The 23,408-nt window shown below is 42.4% G+C and overlaps 1 protein-coding gene and 1 long non-coding RNA gene across 6 annotated transcripts; both read left to right on the top strand.

The window, feature by feature from the left end:
• The first annotated feature begins 1,401 nt into the window (after positions 1 to 1,401).
• LOC125499761 lies at positions 1,402 to 2,817 on the top strand. Its single transcript, XR_007276744.1, has 3 exons — positions 1,402 to 2,198; positions 2,292 to 2,457; positions 2,591 to 2,817. It is a non-coding gene; the product is annotated as an uncharacterized LOC125499761 (long non-coding RNA).
• Positions 2,818 to 17,752: 14,935 nt separating this feature from the next.
• Positions 17,753 to 23,046, top strand: LOC105686961 (arrestin domain-containing protein 17-like). Of its 5 annotated transcripts, none has more exons than XM_048651345.1 (8): positions 17,753 to 19,287; positions 20,190 to 20,348; positions 20,444 to 20,557; positions 20,641 to 20,858; positions 20,965 to 21,138; positions 21,524 to 21,697; positions 21,856 to 22,084; positions 22,250 to 23,046. In XM_048651345.1, exons 2-8 carry the CDS (start codon positions 20,234 to 20,236, stop codon positions 22,411 to 22,413), a joined length of 1,188 nt encoding a protein of 395 aa, XP_048507302.1. In that variant the 5' UTR covers positions 17,753 to 19,287; positions 20,190 to 20,233; the 3' UTR covers positions 22,414 to 23,046. The 5 variants fall into 5 exon arrangements, with proteins under 5 accessions (XP_048507302.1, XP_048507300.1, XP_048507297.1 ...); XM_048651343.1 differs by having other exon boundaries at positions 17,753 to 19,342; XM_048651340.1 differs by having other exon boundaries at positions 17,754 to 19,306.
• Positions 23,047 to 23,408: the final 362 nt, after the last annotated feature.

The raw sequence follows: 23,408 nt of genomic DNA, 5'->3' as shown, positions 1-23,408 counted from the left end.
CTGGCCCATCACACAACAGGAGCTCTTCCGCAAACGTATGCGCTGATCGAAGCTGTGACTGGATGAAATGGTTCAAGATTCATAGAATTAACAATACATCAACCATGGCTAGATGGGATCCTATTTTGCCAACATGCAAGCAAAGTTAACTCCAAATTTCCGAGAGCAATCGGTCCGCTACTGAGAGTCAAGAGACTCAATAGAATATCACCGTACAAGTATTCTGGATGTCTTTCCTAACAGCCCGCCAAGTCCCACCAGCTCCAATTTTTTATTCTATTTTTTTCCATTTTCTTTCAGATTTTACATTCATTCATTTGACAATTCCAATCCTCTCTAGTACTTTTATGCATGATGTGAAGTAACGCACAGGTATGTACTTGGCACGATAATTAATTTGGTTCCGTTTTTCTCTGAAGAATTGAATTTTACGATTATTCTTGAGGAACGACTTTTTGATGGCGATTGATTTGGATAAATTAATGTAGATGGGAAAGTTTTTTGCATCCGGGGTGCTTTTTTGAGATATAGCTACACAGAAAGTATAATTGATTTCTGCGCGCTTAAGGATTTCTCTCGCCTTGGTTCCCTGTAAAGCAGATGTACCAGTTTTACACCTATAATAGTGGTGTCGTTTTCCTGTTCAACTTGAGATAAATCACATGTGATTAGCACGTTACATTTCATTACGATTAAAGTCTCGCAATAATTTTTCTCAAGCATCAAGTTATTGTTAGCAAACTCCTCTTTCAAAACCTTCCGAATATTAAAAGCTTCGCTTTGTCCGAGTATGTAGATTATTGTTCATGTACACCAATACGCGTTACCACATACACGTGCTTTCACGTGAACGTGAATTTTAATTTAGGTTGACACGCGAGTTAAAGCTGTCGTGCATTAAACTAACAAGTTTCATTACTTTAATATATTAAACGCCTAAATCCTCCTGTGGGATCAAACGGGACTGTGAGAAGCCGTAAAAAATTTGTCTACCTCGGTAATGAGTAACGCACATGAGAGGATATGTTCCGGGACCCACACGCCTGCGTGTCTCAAGATCGTAGAGTGCTAACAATAAGTACGCTCGTTCAGAGGTATTTCATTTTGGTATATTTTTTCCGGGTTAAATTATCCCTTCTCTCCTTCCTCTATTTTATTTCACCGTTCACATTCTCTCTCCATCGCCACCCTCTAACCTTTCGTGAAAAAACTTTTATGTTTCCTCACAATTTTTTTTTGTTCTTTATCTTCTATTTGTCTTTCACTTTTGGTTTTATTTGGCCATTCAATTTTGCCGGTCACGCATACCCAAACTACCGCGGTACGGTACATGATAATATATATATACATATGTATACAGTACCTACATATACGTGTATTTATGTAGAGAGTAGACGGATGAAATTCCTTTGTTTCACCAACGACATTTATTCGGTTATTTATTCATTCGTTTTTTGTTCATTTCTCTTTTCTCTTGCGTTTTGTCAATGGCATGTGACAATCTGCGACGTCAAGACTGACGCCAAAATGAAGGCCTGGCACCTAAGAAAACAAGGTAAAACCAACAGAGAAATATACCGAATATTACACGCCACAGAACATGCGTAATTCAATTTACGAGAAGTTTGGTATCCGCCAACGTTATTCACGCCGCGCATCGCTACTTATCAAGGCCCTATAGCCACGGCAACATCTGTATCATATCGTGTACAAAAGCAGTCTTACAAATTACTCCGACTCAATTCACTTCTAAACTCCGAATATCATCCTCATCCGAGTCTACGAGGGAGGAAATTACTTTTTGGTTCCGACATAAAAATCCGAATATACCTATATCATGCGTCAGCAACGGAGTGTCATATCTCATGATTTATTTTACGGTTGACGTTGTAAGTCCTCCACTGAGATCGATATAAATTATAAAACATAGGACGTTGTTTCGCGTATTTATACGCTCGCCACGTGGAAGAGTGTGCGCCAATTGCGTAGCCTAAACAGCGTTGGTATTAGAGGAGACGAGATGAGAGGGAAAAGGGAAGCCCGGGATTGTCTTGCCTAACGAATTGTACTTCAAAGTCTTTCGAGACCTCGACAGGTGAAGAAGAGTCTCCAGCTCGACTCGCGATCTGCTTCGTTAGCTCGTCAGGATTCCGGCCGAGCCAGTTTTCACCGAGAGAAAAAGAGAGGGAACGACGGAGGTGAGTAGCCATAAGATTTACTAAGATATACGTGCCGAGCGTTCCAACAGAGATTCCCTTGGAACGAGAAATTCCTACCTCTTTTGGTTTTAGCGCCGTTGGTACGCGGCTACGCGATCAACACCGGCAGACCCCGGGCAACTGGACTCTTTTGAGACAATATTCTTCCTTTAAAATCCACCCGAGGCTATCCACCTCTGGGCAAGGAGATATCGAAGTATTACGGTCTGTTACACCGTCCAAATATCCGGTCTTATCGGTACAGTTTAATACCGTCCACAGATTTGAACAATAAAGATCAAACTGGAAAACGAAAAAAAAAAAAAAAACACCGAATAAAATCTATCATCGAATAAATTAAAGTTTTTAGGAACAGATTCAATTTTTTTCAGATGGGATTATTGGAAAAGGTTATCGTCTCGGGCTCTCGGTTTACAAGGTGAGTTGAGTCATCGAGTACCTATAACGCAACAATTATCACAACGAGGTATGCCAAAAATAAGAAAGATTAAATTCCCTGAAACTGAGGTACCAGAAATTCGAAATTACTTCCCCTAATCTCTGTCAGCCCTCCAAGAAGCCACGCGTTTGGCTCGTCTGAATGAATTAAAAAATTTTATTTTGTTGTATAATATTCGGATTTAATAAGAGACTTTTTAGGAGTCATGAATATTATGAAGCAGAAGGCGCAGCTGTTCGAGTTTAATTTCAGCCACATCATTCCTCTTCTTTGCGTTCTTGTTTTCTTTAATTTTTCTACTTTCGTTGATGGAAAAAAATTATACGGATTATACATCTCCGGTCCCTTTCATATTTACTCTCACTACCCTCGTTCCTTCACGGGTATGACTTGCGCTACTTCTCCATCACTCCCAATCGAAGTACTTGAAAATCGAAATTTCCGGTGCTTGGCTGTCTCGTTGCTGATACAAAAACGATACCTACTTTGGTACGTACGTAAAATGAGGTGATCAAGATATGCCAATATCCCGTCTTGAATTACAACCTCATTCGCCATTAGTCGGCATTCCGAGCGGTACATAATACTGCAGAAAAGATGGAGAGAAACGAACCACCAGCCAGCATCGGCGATTCCAGAGAAATATTTACCCAATTATTTCCTTGTCAAATGCTTTTCGCTCGCCCCACGTGGTGGAAAAGATCGAGAGACCCAGCTGAAATTTAAACTGGTCAATTTCACTTTCCAACAACTCCAGCGTTAATTTCGTGTCGGTCTCTCTGTCTTTCTTCCGTGATGTTCGTTTTATCATTCTACGAATTCTCATTTGGTTCAGTCGTTCAAAAGCACTCCACAATTTTGAAATATGCGAGTAACGCTTGGTTTTAAATTCGGATTTCCGATAGCGATCGAAATATCTAGAGAGTCTGATTGTCAGTTATCAGGAACAGGAAGTGTTCAGGTACAGAATGTCCAACAGATCGATCGATCCGATAGCGATTTGAAGACAAATGGAAATACGAAATAAAATGTACACAAGAAATTCGAGATCCAGATCCTCGCTCTCTAGCAATATCGACTCCTACGTCCGGTCAGCCGGACGGGCGAGAGTTCCGTTCAAGTCTATTTATTTTCCAACGAAAATGAACGACCATGAAATACTTTAAATTCGAATCGATCGATTGGGCGTCTCTCGCTCGCGGTTCGATTCAACGACAGTCGGTTTCTACCTCGATTAAATTCGGCTTGAATATAAAATTTCTCCGTAGAAAGCGAGTGGCCAGAAGAGATAATTAAACTTATCAAGATCGTCAGAATCGAAATCAATTTCGTTCGAAAAGCACTTTCGCACGAACTTACTCGCACGAACGTTCTCTCTCCTATTTACTGATGCGGGTAGATGAAAACCTGCGTGTGCTATAAAAGGTACTTTTATCTCAAACTTGAAGAAAAATTATCACTTTTTTTTTCATCCAGAAAAGGTAACCGTCGGCTCTAAATTTATTGTTAACGGTTGGTCAAAAATCGGAATATCCAAATCAGTGACCAGCTCGTGCGTACAAACTCGTTCTGCATGGTTGAGCGTAGCTCATGAGTACCGCGTACAGGTATACGACAATCTTCGACTAACAACGAGATTAGAGCTTTCCGTTCCTCCGGATTGAGAAATTCATTGGTTGCCTGACCTTTCCTAGAGACACATGAGTAGACATACGTACACCCAATTCCCGGGGATTTAATTATTCTCAATCAAAGGGACGTTTGAAACTAGAAGGCAGGCAGGTGAATTTATTTCTGTGCACACCTACGTATAATGTATAATAGATACAGGGAAGAGGTCGAGTACCAAAGCGAGTGTGCAGCCCGACTGACCAAGTTGAAAATCAAGAGACGCGCGCGGAGGCCGTCGAGCCTCGGGGCCCCGCTGTTTGTAACGTCTCCCAAGAGGGTAGATTCAATTTCTCTTTTCCTCCGTATATAAGGTATGCTCGAGCCGTGGCGTCCCGTTACTCTCTTTTCATGGGAGATGCGAGCCTCGCGGAAAGAGAAAAAGCGAGAGGTCTCAGTGCTTGTAGGTTGACTTTTAAGATCAAGACCGGTGCATAGCGACGTGGTCCGTTTCACTTTGAAAACTTGGCTGCCTGTCACCGTGGTATGTTAATGTCCCGAGGGTGTAAGGAGAGAAAACTTTCCATCCCTTTACAAGCACGGTTGGGGGATAAACTCGGACGGATGGGCTTTGTACAAGAGCACACGACACACCGATATCGTGTTCTTGGAAAAAGAAGAAGACAAAGACAAAAAAAAAAAATACTCCGCCGTTCTTTTTTTTGCTTTTTTTGCTTTTTTCGACAATTATACGCCATATTTTCATATAATTATGCGGATCGCGACGTGGAATCGAGTGTTTGAAAGTCTACTAAATACCTCCTCTTCGTCGGTTCGATCAAGGATAACTTCTCCACAAGTTTAAGTGAGCCCTAAGTTTCAGGGAGAAGTGAGAACGCCAGTTTCTGTACATACGTTCGTGTATACGTACGAGCATATAGATCAAAGACCGGTTGCAAAAGTTTGTTCGCAGATCGAGCGAGTCACCAAACTCTCCGAACTGCACGGTAGCGTAACGTACCCGCGCGGTAGTCACACGTAATAGCGGCATCGTTATTCGGCGGAGTCAACGTATCCCAGGAGATCGGTACGGAGAAAGAGTTGAATCGAAGTAACAAAAGTGAAGCGGCTCGAGTTAATCCGGAAGAGATAATATCCGCCCTCTTAACGAATCGGGTACAGCGAAGGCGTACGTGGTTGATTGCTTCGAAATTCAGAGTCCACGTTCTACTTTTTCACCATTATTACGAAAATATTTCGGAAAAGGTGACGGAAATTTTAATTGCCACGTGAAATATATTCATCAAACCAATTCTGTGACCACAAAGTCCGAATCCAATATTTGCTGCGAACAAAAAAATAAAAAAGTAAATAGTAATCACTCATATTCTTGCCACGCAGTATCCGCTCGCGGCTAGATTATCGCACTACGTACGCAATGAAAACCATTTCAACCTCTCAATTCATCCCGCAATTTAAATTTTCGGTATCAACTTTTTGCTCCGTGCACGCGTACATCACGAGATTCACGCCCCGTGTAGAAGTATTATTTATTTTTTCTATTTATTTGTGTTTTTTCTTTTTTCTTTTTATTTTTTTTGCTCGATCCATGAGAAGAGGGTAAAAAAGATAATTGTATTTTATGAATTCAAGATAAGCCGAAAATACCTCGTAGGGAACGGTGGCGCATAACATCAACATAATTTTCAAGAGCTGTGAGGTCACATTTCCATAATGGGATGCATCGAAAGCCGCCGCAGCTATGCTTCGCTGTCTCGAGCAAAACGTCGAAACGAATCTCTGTATAAGGGTGAACTAGACCCCGTACTATACCGCGAACCGCGAAAAGACCAGACGCGGGGCTTTCCCGCGGCTCTATCCACACAGTTGATGGATGAGAGTTCCTCCCGTTCGGTCAGCATTAAACGTGACTCCCGTTCCTGTATCTATAATAGATTGACGCGAACTGCATGAAACTTATCTCTTGCAGTATCGTTCATCGCTTTCGCAATAAAGCCGATATTTCAATTCACTCTTACGGTTCTCAACGGACAAAGGATCTATACGGTGAGCAATCGAATATATTCGCACGCCTCCCTGAAACGGTTCGCATAAACGTACAATTTCCCCCGTAACACTCGTAAAACCGATTAGCCATTCCGAATGACACGATTAAGTTGTCCCCACGGATGTTTACGACGCGCTCGTTCAGCGCGGTACAAAGAAAAGAAATTAAAGGTGAAATAACGGGTCAACGAGGTTGTTGTGTTACGCCTCCAGGCGTAGGGGCGGTCGACAACGTCTCATTGATGCGTCGAACGACCTCCGCGACGACCCCTTCCGACCTCTGCTCGACTTCCTCATCGGTGTCGGTATGTCGCACCTGTGACACATCGCGGGCAGAGTATACATACCTATAGATACTTATAAGACAAACGAAGAGGACATTTTGACCGTCGAGTAATCCTGTTTGCAGGAGCGTCACGTTCGAAGATTTATCCTGGACTGTCGGCAGGCTAACAAGCGGGTCGACGAACCCCGCTCGTTGATATCTACGATCGTCAGGTAACGCCGATTATCCGCCCCCGATTCATCAATTTTTTTTCACGGTATCAGGGGGGGGAGGCGGGGTGGATGTATATCACGGTGAATTTATGGAAATCGAATTGGTGAATTATTTCAGCGACTTTATTATTAAAATCCTGAAGTACAGGTTATTACAGCCGCCTGCACAGCTCTTCGCGCTTCAGTATAACGAGAATTTGAAAACGTAACGTTTACCCCCTCGGAATCCTCGCGCGATTAATATCCCCCTAAGGATCACGGTGAACCGCAGAAAGCGACAATTCGCCCCTCCGAGAGAAAAGTGATCCTTGCAGACTTGAGGAGTTAAAGGTCTTCCGAGAGAGAGAAAACCATAGAATAGAGACCAACGCGAGACATCGGTGAACATTCTGAACGTATGTGTATCATGTGCATTCACGTAGTTCGCCGTTTCAAATTGGTTGCACCAAACCTTGTAGTTGGTATAATTTTCGATAAACTCGGCGGAAAGCTTTGGGGTGTTGCGAAAATAATTGCAAGACGTACGCGAAGATTCTCACGGGACGGAGAAACAAACACACACGTTCCCATAATGTTTGAACGAAGGTAGAAAATTATAGCGTAGAATTGGACGGAGTTTTCGATTCTTGCCCAAGGCGGACGAGTCATTGCTACAAGACCAATACGGAATGGTGAACTTTCAGGTGAAATTCCTTTCGCTAGAGACCACAGGTATGTGTATCGGCTCACCGGTCAAGTTTAAAATCGTTACCACTTGTACAACTAATTGTAAGCAACCATAACTATGTGCTACATCTCTGAAAATCCCGATACGTCGATCCATGCAATATCGACAGTTGTAACTTCGAGATTGTTTCGGATTCTGTATAAGTGCGAAACACAATAGAGGGATAGGATATCGCGTTATTTTGATCAACAAACTTTTAATAATAACAACAACAGCGACTCGAACGATGGCTATGCAGTTATCTGATAGAAATAATTAGTAAACGTGAAAATTGCATCAAACCCATACAAAGACTGTTTGTATGGATAGTAAACTGTGTAGTAGAAAAGTTTTTATAAGTTGAAAAATGATTACGGCGCCATGAATGTAACGGCCTGCAAAGGTAGGATACCTAAGTGGAAACTAACGTAGCATGGGATGATAAATTAAACACTGCGTTCGCCCCGAATTTGTAAGACGCGTATAGAAGTCCGCAAATTTTAGTTTACTTGGTTTATATGCTAGTCGAACCCTTTTGATGTAGCTGCTCAGCATCAACTAGGGGTCCGGATGATAGTGAAAGTCAGGATTTTTCACCATTGGAACGAACGTGAAGTGAAAGTGGTAAAAGGTGGCTCTTTTGAATTCGTCCCGCGACATCAATTTGCCTTTTTAACCCTGAGGGGCAACTGTTAGTTACAAACGAGCCTATTTCGTTGAGCTTACACAACACCCAAGAGTACATGTATAGTGCTATATATTTTGGGTCTCATCGGTGCGAACGAAGCTTTCGGGAGTTAATTCCAAGATAAGAACGAAGATCCGTCTTTAGCTCGGTGTTTGCGAGTCATCTCATGCGCGAACGTAATAAATTTCATTTCGCGGCGGAAGAGCTCCCTAACAAACGAGCCGAACCAACGTCGTCCCGGTACAGTACACATGGCTCGATCATAACTGAGGTAGTTAGACACTACGCGGAGACTTAGGGCGACACAAAATATCCCTAGAGGAAATTTACCTACGATCGATGCGGGTCGAATCGTTCGCGATCCCCACCTCTGCTCTGCACTGCTCTAAATTCCCCCTGGGGATATTTTGTGCCGACCTACGTCTCATCGCGTAGTGTCTAACTACACCACTTATGATCGAGCCATGAGTACATAGTATACGGACCAACGTGGCAAGAGGTAACACCGGAGTCCTGGAGTAGCCGGCGCACCGCGGTGGACCAACGGAAGGTGGAACTCGCGGACCCCCTTAGGATGTAGGTGTACCCATAGCCCACCCACTGCAAAAGCACAAGGCCAAATAGTTTCGCGGTCGACTGAAGGAGAAGACCGTATTATAACGATGCGGCAACATCCAGGAACCTCCTACGGGATAGTAAAGGTTCCACGGGTGAACCGGCCTACGGACTACGTGGATAGGTACTTAACTAGGGGAATCACGGACCCCCACGTGGCCACGATGTGAGTTATGAGGGAACGCGTTCATCCGGTGACCCAATAAATCACGGCGGGGCCCTCGCGATGTTTCGAAAACAGACGGAGATATTACCGATGGTCGTAATTCGAAGACGTCTCCGGAGAGGAATATTTTATTCCGTTTCATTTTTCTTTTCTCTATTCCAGTATTTCGTTTTTCACATACCGCGACGCTAGGTTTTTTTTTCCCCGAGCGAGTTTTACCCAGGAAAGCTGCATGTACCTTCGGGGCGATTCGGAGCAAACGGGAAAACGAAAAACGAAATACGGAACGAATGATGGTTGGGCGCCAGAAGCGTTATCGCGTCACTTACCGAATTTAACGAAACTTGCTCAACTAACGAATCCAAATCGAGCAGAATTGCTGACTAACAATAAGCTCAGGCTGTTCAACAGCAGAAAAAAAGATAGAGTGACGTGGGTCAGCAACATCAATCCGGGTACAACAAAATAATAATAAAGCACAAAGCAAATTCGTTATTTCGAGATACTGTATTTTAACAACGGTAAGAAATACAGGATCGGAAAAGTTAACGAAATGCGGGAATAGCAAGATATAATTCGTTTAACGAGAACGGGATATTATTCACACGGTAGTAACAAAATTATATTCATAGCATTCGGGGTAACCCGACGAGATTATTGACCGAGAATTACGAACGAGAAATATTACACGGAGCGCTTTTCCGTGGCTACTCTACTTTACTGCGGCAAAGCTTTTATTTTACAAAATAATCGGGAACGAAACGGTACGACGGAAAACTTACTAACGGCACAAATTACTAACGTAAGAGTAACAAATTACTCAAAGAAATTACAAATCATACCATACAGAATTACCGGATATCACCGAGGCTTAGTCAACGCATTACTCAACTACTTAATTACAAAATGACGGACTTGAGCCACGTGCAGCAAATGCACGGGAGAAACGTGGAAGACGCAGATTAACGATAATTTTACAAAACGTACGATCATTCAAAGGCCACCAGGTTTAACCGGAGAAACTGCAGAATTGCTCAGAACTTACGAAACGTCAAACTGAACGAAACTTAACGTATATCGCGGTGGGCCTACAACCCGCCGACTTGAACAAAACCTTAACAAATCACAAAATAACAAAGGCAATTCTCAGTCCTCACTTATGGCAACCGCGTGACTTTCGTCAGGAGGTGAAAAACCTTACCTTATTGAAGGAGTTCGGCACCCATTGACTTTGACTGATTTATTCACTGACTTCACTGATAATATTTGTGACTCGACTTTGAAGTAAACTTTAGCCAACGAAAAGAACGGGAGTGAATCTAACTTAACGAACGGTAGCGGTAGAAGGTGAAAAACGGTAGGCTATTTGTCGAATTAGCCTTGGTGTATCTTTCGGGTGTCCTGCATTTTTCGATATTACTTCCAAAAAACAAGAAGGATTTCCGATCAATTTGGGTGTCACAGTAACGGGACTGAAAACACCACGTTACAATACATTCTACAAATTTTTTTCCCTTTTTTTTTTCAGTTTTTCTAGTTTTCTACAGTGTTGTTCGACAACAGTGAACTACAGGTGAGAGAATGTCCGCTTATAATGTTTATGGCAGGGTTCAAGGGTTGGTGTCTCCGTTAAACGGAGCGTGTCATTTTAGAGCTGCAAAGGGATAGTCACCATAGAACGGTTTGGTCAAAGATTTGCGGTTCGACGGAACAAAGGAGGGAAGGAAGGAAGAAAGGGTTGCGTGCGAACGTAGTGATAGAGAGACTCGATCCTACGGTTAGTAGATTCGATTTGGTCAGCTCGATTTAAACTCAGGCATCAAAGTTTAATAACCGGAAATCCCTTTGCGATGGAACCCTATCGGGTAAAAGTATAAGACGTAATTATCACGAGCATCTCAGCGACATCTAAGGTAGGTCTACCATGCTGAGAAATGGCAAAATGTGTTGCATGTATACCTGTTTTCGGGTATACTTGATTCACGGGTGAATCGAATATCGATCATTTTTGATACGGCCGTCCCGCAGTCATCGTTACCTCTGCGAAAAGCATGAAAAAAAAAACATCCGCACCGTTTTATTACATTATAAAAGCATTTATCGGTATGTGGCCCTGGCGAACGTTGAAAGAAAAAAATTACATCAACAACTATTGCGCGCTTTAGGGGGGGGGGGGGGGGGAGAGACGAGCGCAAGTTAACCGGAAAGGGTCGGGGTGATAAATCACTCCATTTGTCTCAGCGAAAGCGATTCGCCATTCACCACCGCGTCGATGCACGTGTTCGGCGATTCTACGTTCGGACGTGAACGTGATATCGGTCGCCTAGGCATGTATATTATCCCACCTAGACAAATATATACTGTATACATTGAGATTAGGACCGGTGTCGAACGTTGCACAGCTAATCGATCGATTCATTCGCGTTGCATAAATTCTACCCTTCATCGTCATAGATAAATGCATACCTTTTCCCGCCCCTATAATGCCATTATTATTTTAACCGGATATCGGTAAGCTACTTGGGATGGTATTATTCGAGTATCGTCGGTTCATGTTATAACGCTGGTTTAGTATCCAATTTTGTGAAGTTGCTCGTTGGTACACGAAGGATCTGATCCGCCCACCGTATATTCGTATATTACCACAGAATATTCCAAAAAGCTCGGAAACCAGGTGGAACCGAAGTCAAATTGCTCTTGATCTCGATTACGAAATTTTTAGTAAAATAATGACTCCACTTCGGGGTCTGTTCCAATGTAACATCGTATACATATAATATGCGTAACATACAAACAAACTCTACCTATTTGCTTAAGATTTCCTATTATAACGTTTGCGGGAATCCGGCGTTGAATTTCATCCTTTCGGAGCGCTTGGTAGCGTAAATATAACAACGTAATATATTCGCAGACCGGGGGAGGACTTCCTCCGACGAAATCCTTGCTCAACGTCGCAACTAAATCTCCTGAGTTGTGACCCCAAAGTCTGACAGTCGGCTGACGATGAGTCACGCGCGAGAAAGACGTGCAGTCAGTAGTAGCGGTCAACCGCTGGTCAGACGCCTTGTTGTTGATTTGAAGCCAACGCGATACTCGAACTTATCCCGTCGCTCAACTCTGACTGTCAGTTTGACAAATAGAGCATTAATCGACGCTATTTCCATCGGGACGCTCTAGAATGTAATTTATTCGAACTGATAAAAACAATTAGGTGGAAGATGACGCGATAAAACTGTGTTTTAATTAATCTGATCAAAGAATTACATAGAAAGATTGCGTTTAACGCGTCTTTAAACGTGACTTCATTGGTTGTACAGAAATGAGAAATCTCTTGAACGAGGAGCTTACGTATTTCTGTTGTTTAATGATGGGGTGGTTTCCGTTTTAATTAACTCCGAGTTGATATAAACTATAAACTCAAAGATTATTTCGTTGAACGCGAGAAAAGTTAAATTTGGTGGTATAACAATTCCTGCGTGAAGGCATTGATATACTTATGGGTATCTCTGTACAGAATAAAGGTATATAAATTTGAAGAGAAAATGATTCAAACAAGTAAAAAATAAAAGACGAGGGAAGAAAATAGAGAGATGATGGTGAGTACGTTTGAACGCACGTCCCAGGCAATTATAGCAGACAACGAATGTTCGAAATTGCGAATGACAATTTTAGATAAAAAATATCAACTACCATGTCTTACTCTGGGTGAAAACAATTAATAATTAATCAAAAATACCACGTCACGGGACGTTCGTAATGAAGTCTCCAATTTTTTTTTCGATGCCAAATAAAGCTGTTTTGCTCCGGCGTCAAAAATAAACCGTCGTCTGTCGATCGAACTTTCCCTCTTTTCACTGCATTTACCCCCTTCTCCCAATATATCTTTCCCTCTCTTCGTCTCTCTCTCTCGATCTATTATGTTTTTGCCCTTCCTGTTATATTTTTTAATCACGAAGCTTGTTTATGTTACCTCCGTAATTGCTTTTATAATAATGTGTACGCGCATTCCCTAGCGAATCAAAATACATCAGGAACAAAGAACGAAAAAAAGCACACGTGTTATAGGAGCAAACTGCTAAATCCAATCACCCGTGATCATGTGTGACGATCACCGTAATAATGACGTTGATGTTAATACATAAATCGCAATTATCGCCGTTGATCCGGCACTAGAGATGGTATAGCACTTTCGTGTGCGTACTTATAACAATACCGATAAAAAGAACGTTCTCATAGAGAACAATAGGTCGGCAGACGATCGATGGGATGATGATGCGTGGGGAATATAATTATACGCTTTCATAACCTCCGTCCAATGAGAAGGTTGGGGTAGGGGCAGCGGAGCAGGGGGTGTGATAGCTTACAAATTGAATGCGGGAGTAGGATATCAGAGAGTGAAACCCTTTAAATTTGAATTTTATTTTTATCGCCTCTTTGCGCGAATTTTAATATACGTCGAGGGAACGGTGACAGGGACGCGCCTGGAGCCCGACGATAATCCGCGAATAAATTCAACGGCACCGAGCTTTCTGACAGGAGCGTAATTTATGGGGACGTCCATCGTGCTTGCAGAAACTTGAAAATTCTCACGGAGCCCGATCGTGTCGTGATACGTCGTACTATTTAGATAATATCGCCGATCTTCTACGACCCGTACCCCTGTATACATCGAGTCCGAAATCGCCAACTGCACCGATGATGCAAATGGACCATCCGAAATCCAGCCGAGCGAAATCCGGTTGACAGAATCCAGCTCAATTGTAGCGTCTACACCGTGCTACGGATCCCGAGCTTTCGAAAACCAAATTCACTGCACGCTAATGACCAAACGTAAAAGCGCAATAACGAAACAAATAAATAGAATCGAAATCAAATAGCCCAATTTTCTCATACCGCTGCGGAAAAAAGAAATCAGGTAAGTCGACTCTTCTGATAGGAGGATGAAATTGTCTTCGCGAAGCATTCGAAAAGTGTTGAAAAGCGGGTAGTCCATTTATTTGTGAAATTTCTAAATCAGAGAAAGTGCAAAATATATGAGATAGCATAAAAACGCGACAAACTCCACTCTTTCAGATTGTTATAATTCTTCAGAACTGTAGAAATAGGAGAAAAAAAATAAAAGAATATATGCCCCGTCACTCGGGGGTGTTCGCGCGGAGCACTCGGATTCATAAGCTCAAGTTGAAAACGCGATACGGCGGTAGCGGTGGTAACGGTGCGTCGTGATCCTGGATGAAATGTGGGACAGAATAAAGTACTTTTTCACGCAGATGGTGTCAGCTCCCTTAAACGCAATGTCGTCAGTCAGTAAGAGACCTACTACCGCGGGACTTCTTTAATATCTAATATGGCAGTGGTGACATTGCAGCGAAGCCAGACGTATGTGCGTAACGTGCTAAATTTATGTTCAGGAATAATTGTTATATCGCTCGCAGTAGAATTCTTTTCCTCTTTTGTCTCCGAATATATTCTGCTCGTACAATTGGCGGAAGATAGATGAGAAATTGAGAGGATGGTACAGAGGGCGATTACAATAGTCAAATGAACAAGGAGATTCAAGTTTTGCGAATTTCTGAGGAGTTGGTCCTTACAATTAGTTCTACGATCAAGATCCCTTACCGCCACGTTTGAAGCTGCCGTGCGACAATTTTCTATATCATCGTCCTTCGTCGAACGCAAAGGTCCTTGGTGTCGAATAACGTTAAGCCATGCTCTTCTACAAACTTCGCACGGTGTCTAATTACAGATTCCAAGAAAATTTTCTCAACGAGAAAAGTGTCTTCAGATTAATAACAGATTTGTCGCTAAATAAGGACCTTCTATATTCAACCACCCCGTGTCTATAATTACACATGAAACAAAATATCCGTAGGTGGCAATCAACTCGTAACACCCGTATACAAAATCACCCGTCAGAAATTTTTCGGACGAACGTTTCAACACGTTCAATCGCGAAACACGCCTCTGCAGTACGGCAACACGTTCGTTGCCGTTTCCTAGTACGCGGCGATTGTTGCAGTCTCTGCCAACGGTAGGAGTAATCAAGTGGAAAATTAATTTCGTCATGTATAGTTTGGCTCGTAACACGTTTGGAGGACAAAATACCTCGGGAGTGAACGGGCCACTATAAGCGCTGAAACGTTCCGTTTTACTTGCAGAGCATTTATTGCACTACCCGCACCTCGATGAAATTCGAATACGACCGGAAGCGGACTGAATCAGTCGGGCGATTACTGACAGGAAGAGGTTGAAAGGAAGTCGCATCTCCGCGTTCGAAACACCGATGAGACAACGCCGTGGGCGTCAACCTGAACATGATTGTCTGTACACCTGTGTGTCACATTACCTACCCTAATTTGGTTCAGTTGCAAGACCTTCATTTTTTGTGTTACCAGATCGCCTCCGCGGTTATTTCGCTGCGTGAGGTAGTGGCACTTTCCAATACCGTGCTCCTTGCACTATACGTATATTATACCCCCTATATCCTGCGGGACTTTATCCAACGTGGATAACGTCATCATCAACGATCGACAGGGTGAGACCGTGGTAAGAAGCAAGAGAAAAAAAAAAGGAGTGCGGAGCCGAGAGTTGAGTGGAATCGTACGTGAAATCAAAAGCTTTTCAGTGTTGACACGAAGTGGGACTGGATTTCATTATCGTAAATGGAGTAAAACACAAAAGCTCTGGCAACGGGTGTAACACGTATATAGGCTATCACGTGTCTTAAATTGAAAAGGGTCGAGAACAGTGGGTATATTCTGCCGAAGAGAACATGGCGGAACATTTCCCCCCCCCTCCCCCTCCCATCCTCCCCCTCATTCCCCAGCGTCTCATTTTTATTTCATACCAACGCTGTTTTATTTTATTTCATTTATTGTGTATATTTGTTTCTTCGGTTTCTCTCAGTTTTTTTGTCTTTCTCTATATCGGTCGCAGACAGCCTTATCTAACGTGGGGGGGGGGGGGAGACGTAAATTTACCGAGGACGTGAAGGTTACCCAGCGGTGACGCTGTCCGTGGTAAATAGTAAATGTTCATTTTTTCGAAATATCAATGCATTCTTCTCATCTTGTCAAATATCGCGCCGAGCTTTTTCGCGTGTTTTTTTCAAAACGGTGAGCGAGAGCTGTGCAACCCACACTCTTTTGTCTACTCCGTCTGTTATTCAGGCGGATGAAACACGATTTCACGAGACGGCGTGTGCGACGGAGAAATTTTTTTCATCTCCATAAGATTTTTTCATATTTGGTTTATCTCTTCCCTTTTCCCTCACCCTCGCCTCGCAGTCTTTTCTCATTCGCTTATTTCTGTATTCGCACGTTACAATTTTGATCCCATAAGCGAAGACCAAAAATAAAAATCCAATGCAGACACGCTTCAATAACATGAGCGGGTACACAACGTTTTGGTGGGTATAAGCATAGATATATTGAACCGATATCTATGGTATAAGTAAATACGTCATTCTACAGAATTATGATTCGGCGATATCGTCAAACGTATATGCACGTCTCGACGTACGTATGTACATAAAATTTATTTCGGTATTATCACGTACCGATCAGCTTTTGAATTTTTCGAAGCTCGCGTTACGCGGAGCAATTCACATATACCTTTTCCGATAATTGGCAGAACGATCAAATTGCGTAGTCACTAATCATATGAAACCTTTCGAATGTCTCATTGATTTTCATTTATTCATACACGCGATGGAGGTCCGACGACGTAGCGACGACTCGGATAAGCGCGGAACACACGAAGTCACGGGATTCTTCGAACATCCGGACGGTCTGATGGGCAGGTGGTTTTCTCGGAAGTACGTGCGGGGTAGGGATTTCGTGTCTGACCCGTTTTGTTTTATGCTCGACTGGGCAAACCTTATCCCAAGAGTCGATGTGATGGAGTTCGATAGCGAGACAAGAGAGAAAAGAGACGGAGAAAGATAGGAAAAAAGAAACGGCTTCAGCGGACAAAAAAAAGCTCCAGTATAGTAGTAAGTAAGTTATAGTGGGACTTTAGGACCAGGACGGCGGAAAGTTCCTGGCTAAACCAAGGGTTGATTGCTTTTTTGTCCCCGAGTCCATTCCGGTTGGTTGAAGGGGTCGCTTTACTTTGGCACTGATATGCACAACGATTTCTGTCGATGTTATAAGACGTCGTTCCTTCTTTTCGAAGACCCTTGAAGTTGTCGATTTTCCAATGGATCGTGCCGCGGCGTTGACCGTTACGAGGACTGAGAGTGATTCGAAATACCACAGGGATACATTTTCCAGTTACACCGGGTATTTGTCCCCTCCCGATGTATTGTTGTACGTTCAAAATGTCGTTCGATCGAATTTTACATATTCATTCATTCTCCACCAATCTCAATGTAATTGCAGTGGTCAAATCTCGAACAGCAAGTAAGACAGCTGGTTCGCAGGTTCTTCCGAACCAATTGAAGAAAAATTGGAGACGCTCTTCTGTCCGTCAGCACAGAGGGTTAGCTTAAATTTTCAAGCGGATGATAAGTTAATTTTTATACGTCAAGGGGTTTTCTTAACTTTATATATCGTGCTCCGCCATACATCGGCTAATTGTAAGTCGAGTTCCAATTTAAACAAAGTTTGCGATAAGCAAAGGTACCTACAGCATACGGAAGAAAAGATATACTCGTATGTTCATCTGATACCACGTTTCATATTATGAGAAAAACCAAAAAGAAACAACAAAGAAATAAAAGTTTCGCCAATTTCCAGAACTCTGCGTAGCCCAACTAACGACGCTTCTAGGAGAAATGCTCAAATTACACCTAGGTATACACACGTATTTTACGCCGTACTGGATACACCAAGCTAGCGCCGTATCTCGCGTCAACGGAATGCGACACCATAACGCCCGTTGTGGACAAATCCGCGCTGTAATTGAGACAGCAATTAAAATAATCATAGTCTTCAAAACTCGAAGGTACTACCGCTCCGCAATATGTGTTTGAAGCACGTAATTTTCGTGGTCGGTATATACGAAGGGAATGAGATTCAACCTCGAAAGAGGGCTCGTTATCGCGACGTAGAAGGCTCAGACAACCAGCCTCATTTGTCACGCGTTGACCTCCTGCGACGCGTCCTCCTCTTCTTCTTGTCACGCTCTTACCATCTCACAAAGCTATACTTGAGACGGTTATAAAACCCGGATCACTCCTTCACCTTTCCACATGTACACGCGTACGTATACCTATACAAATATCATTTTTCAGTAAAAAGTAGATGTCATTGTATATCACGGGGATTAGGGTGCGGAATTACTCGTCAAAAATCGACTCACGTACGATTTTGTTCATTTTCATTTCTTCCTGAAGGGAAAACCTGCGGAATATCGTCATTCGCAATAATTTACATCGTATGTAATACATAGGTCACGAGATGTTACCCTCGACCCGTATCGAACGAAATTTTATGGAATAACACGCGGCGTATGTGTGTATTAAATATCCCATACAAGTAGGTGCAAAGTTTATCCCGAATTATGAGGAGAATTTTGGAGTTACATAGACGCGGGTTAGCCCTAGGCTGTACGACGCACGTTACGTCGCATGTATGGGGTATATCGTTGATGAGCCGCGATGCTAACGTATACTCCATTAACCCCACGTAAACGCAACACAAACAGTCTCCCTTAACCGCGTACACGTTCGCTGTGTGAAGTATGACCGTCTACTCGAAGTATATCATCCGCTTGTTACAAACCCCCTTTATACCCACTACCCACTATCATCTGACACATGCAACGAAATTCATCCGACGTTCTGTTATAATTAATAATTATCACTCTGCTAATCATCCGGATTATACGCCTACGTATTCGTCACGTGGTATAATCTGTAGAAGAAATTTGCTTCGATATTCGGTGTTTTTGTGCGTAACTTTGCGATAGAAAAATACGCTGCCAATAAAAAACGAAAAATCGATACGTTCAGATACCAATTTCGTCGAAGAATTCTTTGATTTTCTCGACATCGGCATGAAATGCTAGTTTTTCTTTTCTCTCTCTTCTACCTTTTATTATTCATTCATTTTATTTTTTGTTCATCCAACTTTCGAACATCTCTTGATTATGGTTAGTCCTGCAATGGCGTCCTTACTGACGCCCGACACCCTCTATACGAGGACGCCAAGGCGTCTACGAGTCTAGACGAAAGTATTGGCGGCCGACGGCGCGAGAGGCTGCCCCGAGGATCAGTATCCAAGCTCTAGGCAAACTGTCACAACTGGCAGAGAAAATCTGCTTCCACAGTTAACAAAAGTGACTAAAACTTGACGCGGTATTTAAAGGACAAAAGAGGAAAATAGTTTCATCCGTATAAGCGTTGACCGAAGGGGGTATTTGAAAATTTTATAATTCTGAACGGAGCATAATTATAACAGGGTGTGGCAAAAGCAAATGAAATTAACAGTAATCCGATATTTGAAATTGAATTCGTTGTCCGTGATCGAAAAACGTATTGCTGAAATTTAAAAAGCTTCCCTTTCTCCCCGCGCGGTTTTTTCGCCCAACGTTTTTAAACGTGATTCATGGCTCTCGAAGTACATGCATGGGTGTATTTCCGTAATACGTAGAATGCACATATAGTTAGTATAAATGAAAAACAAGAATGCAAAAAGTGCATCGAAAAAGTCCAGTATGAATGGAATTGATTAATCTTTTCACCCGCAATTAATCCGAGCGAACCATTTACTGCAAAACGTGAAAGGGTTCGCCGTTCGTGATCTATGGAACTTTGCTGTTAGAACTCCGACGAAATGTAGTGGCGCTCGTAAAAGCGAACGTGTATACTGGTTTACTATTTCACTGACAGTCCAAGCGCCGATCGTGAGTACCGTATCGATAAGTCATCGAGTCTTGCTAAAAGAAAGAAATTACATCGAGCTTTTCTTGCTACTGAATCAGTTTCTCGTTCACACACCTGCCGATATTACATTTTTCGGCGGAGTGGGGGTGGACTTGTACATATTATCGAAACAAGATAGCACAAAGAATTTGTTCGGTTTAGGATGTAAATTTTGATTGAAATACTCCCCAGTACATTGGATCCTTTGCCGGTTCGTTGAAATTTCGAAGGAAATATTTGACTTGTCGATACGGGTGTTGGAGTATGAGTGATGGTACCTCGCGGCTAACGATAATTTTCTTCGAATGAATTTCAGGCGAAAATATCGAGTAAGGTAAAAGATACAGGTTTACGGATAAAATGGGTTTGCTGAGATTCGAGATCATTCTGGACAATCCGCAAGGTATTTATTACGCGGGTTATCCGGTTGTCGGTAACGTACACATAGACGTTGACTCGCCGAAAAAAGTCCGAGGTAATTTACAGTGTGATTAAAACAGTGCGTAACGATTACAATCAATATTATCTGACTTGTTCAGAGCTTCTTTCTCTCTGTTCGTCCTACAACAGGAATCGAAATTAGGTACAAGGGAGAGGCCAAAGTGCGGTGGAAACCCGAAGGAGGAAATCAAATACGCAAAGCCAACGAAACATACTTGGATATCAAGTGTATTATTTTCGGAGGTGAGCCAGCCTTTGGTGTACCTTAGAGAGTAGAGCGCACGAATTTTTACCGTTCTTTTCCTACTTTCTTCTCTTATTGTTAGATGGAGAAAACGAATTTGAAATCCCAGAAGGAAATCATGTATTTCCATTCTCTTGGATGTTGCCAGCTAAAATTCCCTGCAGCTTTGAAAGTATATACGGTCGTGTTCGGTACACCATAAAGGCAGTCGTAGACCGCCCGTGGAAGTGCGATCATGTCGTCAAAGTTCCATTTACAGTTGTCCCAATCTTAGATCTGAACACTGAGCCACATGCCTCGGTGAGACGTACTCAGTTTTTTCTTTTTTTCTAAATGCTAACGAATTCCTTTGTCTATGATACATCTCCCCCCCCCCCCCCCCCCCACACACACCATTCTATTTCAGGATCCGATAGAGGAAAAAAATCATAAAACTTTTTGGGGTCATTCCGAACCTTTGCATATGTCCGTTTCTATTCCGGTGCGGGGTTACGTACCAGGACAAAACGTGCCAATTAAAGCAAAACTCAATAATATGTCGGGCGTGGACGTTGAGAAATTGAGGGTGGTTATGAAGAAGGTAAGTTCTGTTAAATTAATCTTCACTACCGTTATCAACTTTAACACCGTTGCACGTAATCATAGAATTGAAAATCATACAAAACTCTTCGGACGAGTTCTGCCAAGACTAACATCGACGTATACGTACAACGACCGGTAAAAAGAACGGGGTAGACTTTACTTTTGGTTAGTTATATATGCTACGGAGGAGAAAATCATTATATCTTTATTCATACGTAACGCGATTCGACTCTCTCTTCACGGTTAATTTTATGATTCTCATGAAAAACCAGCTCTTACGTGATTTTATAAGAAAACAATTTCTTCTAAACCAACGCGAGCCATCATCGTCAAAATTATTCGAACAGGTATCGGATGTTAAGTTTCGTCATGAATTTTTTCAGTTGGTCACATTCTATGCTGCGGGAGATTCTCGAATGCGGAAGGAAGTGATACAAGATTTCGAAGTGAACGTTGTCGAGGGTCAAGATCTGGTTCTAATCAACCTGAAATTACCCTCACTTCCACCGTCGGGCTTGCAATACTGTAGGCTCATAGACATCGACTACAAACTCAAGGTTTGGATATATATTCTGATTGACATATCAGAAGGGCGCATTTGATTATCATATGGTGCCGGAATTTCATTTTTCCGAAAGCTTTCCCTGTCACGGAATAACCGATCGATATATCGATACACCCGTAAAAGTTTTAAACTCTCCATCCGATCCTTCAGGTCGAAGCAAGGGTAGAGGGATGGTACAATAAAAATCTCAAGGTCAGAACGGGTATTTTAATCGGTACTATACCGCTCCTAACTTACCAAGTACCCCAACATACTGGACCAACGTCTGCGCTGGGTTTCGGCGAAACTTTTTCCACACCATCGGCTCCAAATCGGGAAGAACCTCAACGAGAGACCTTTGTGTTCCCGACGGAAATGGAGGAATATTCCTCGAGCTTGCGTGAGTTCAAAGTTGAAGTACCTTGACGGTAACTCGTAGATATCGATCAACTATTTCGGATCATTGTCATGCCCCGTAAAGATGTTGAACGTCCTCGAATTTCTTGAGAACAAATTGAACGTAACGATAGAAGTGGTGTACAAGATAATTATTCGACCGTTTCAGCAAAATGCACCTACGAGAAGTGCCTGAATTACAAAGCATCGAAACGCGAAAAGGACGAATCGCCGGGCGAAGACTCCGACGGCGACAGTGACGAGGAGATTGCTTCATCTTTCGATCCGAAGTATACGGTGTACGACTTCGAACCTGTCAGACCTGAAAATTAGCCGAAAATTATATATTATTCATTCGCCATATAAGCTTAATTGAACGCGCATATGTACCTACCTCTTCCATTCCATAGAGACATTAATTTGCTTGTCCTAATAACAGAGCCTAACATGTCGTACCCGCGTCAAGTGCATTCAAAGATAATTATCCACCGTCATTAAACCCGCTTTGTCCGATGACAACCGGAGTGACACGGCTTCCTTCTCAGTCTACCCCGCGCAGGTATACCCGTGTAACGTTCCATGTACATTTGTATTGAATACAATATCTGTTATTGAGACAAATAATCTGCGTCGAATGCGTACACGTAATTGTAAGTATATGCGAATGATATACGCAATATCCGCCAGTTCTTGTCAATGTGATATTTATTAACTGTTTAATAGAATAATTTATAACTCGTTATAAGCAGCAGCTAAGGATCTGCCAGTACAAATTTCATTCAACTTAAATTTAAATAAAGGAAGGAACAAACGAACGATAGGTATGACGAAATACGGCCAGTCGAAAGAAAAGTTACTGAATTAAAAATGGTTTGTTCAGTTGCCTTTTTGCGCAAACTTGTAACAATGAAACTTTTGTGTAATCTGTGTGAATTATAAATCGTTTGAAAAACGAACGGTTGACTTTACTTCGTGTAGCACAATTATTTGGTAATTATCTCCCTTGGCGATCAAACTGTTTCCAAATACCGATGATTTATCCCGCCGATAATGTGGTAGTATTGAAAATACAGGTGAGGAAATTCAAGGGGTGTAGTAACAACGGAAAAAATAGGCAGTGTATTACTGTCAGCACAATTTTTCCATGACACGCTCCGAGAAGCCAACACGTGGTATTGGAGGGTATAAAAGGCGAGAATGGAGTTAGGGAAGAATGGAGTTCACGCTCTATAGAATTGTAGAGTTTGAGAAAAGTCGCGAGCTTCTGTGGTAATATTTTCAATCTACGCTAGCCGCACCGCAGCTAACTAAAATACCTTTAACGGTCT

The sequence above is a fragment of the Athalia rosae genome, chromosome 1 (assembly GCF_917208135.1).
Source record: "Athalia rosae chromosome 1, iyAthRosa1.1, whole genome shotgun sequence".
NCBI classification, from domain to species: Eukaryota; Metazoa; Arthropoda; class Insecta; order Hymenoptera; family Athaliidae; genus Athalia; species Athalia rosae.
This window is presented reverse-complemented; position numbering and strand designations above follow the sequence as displayed.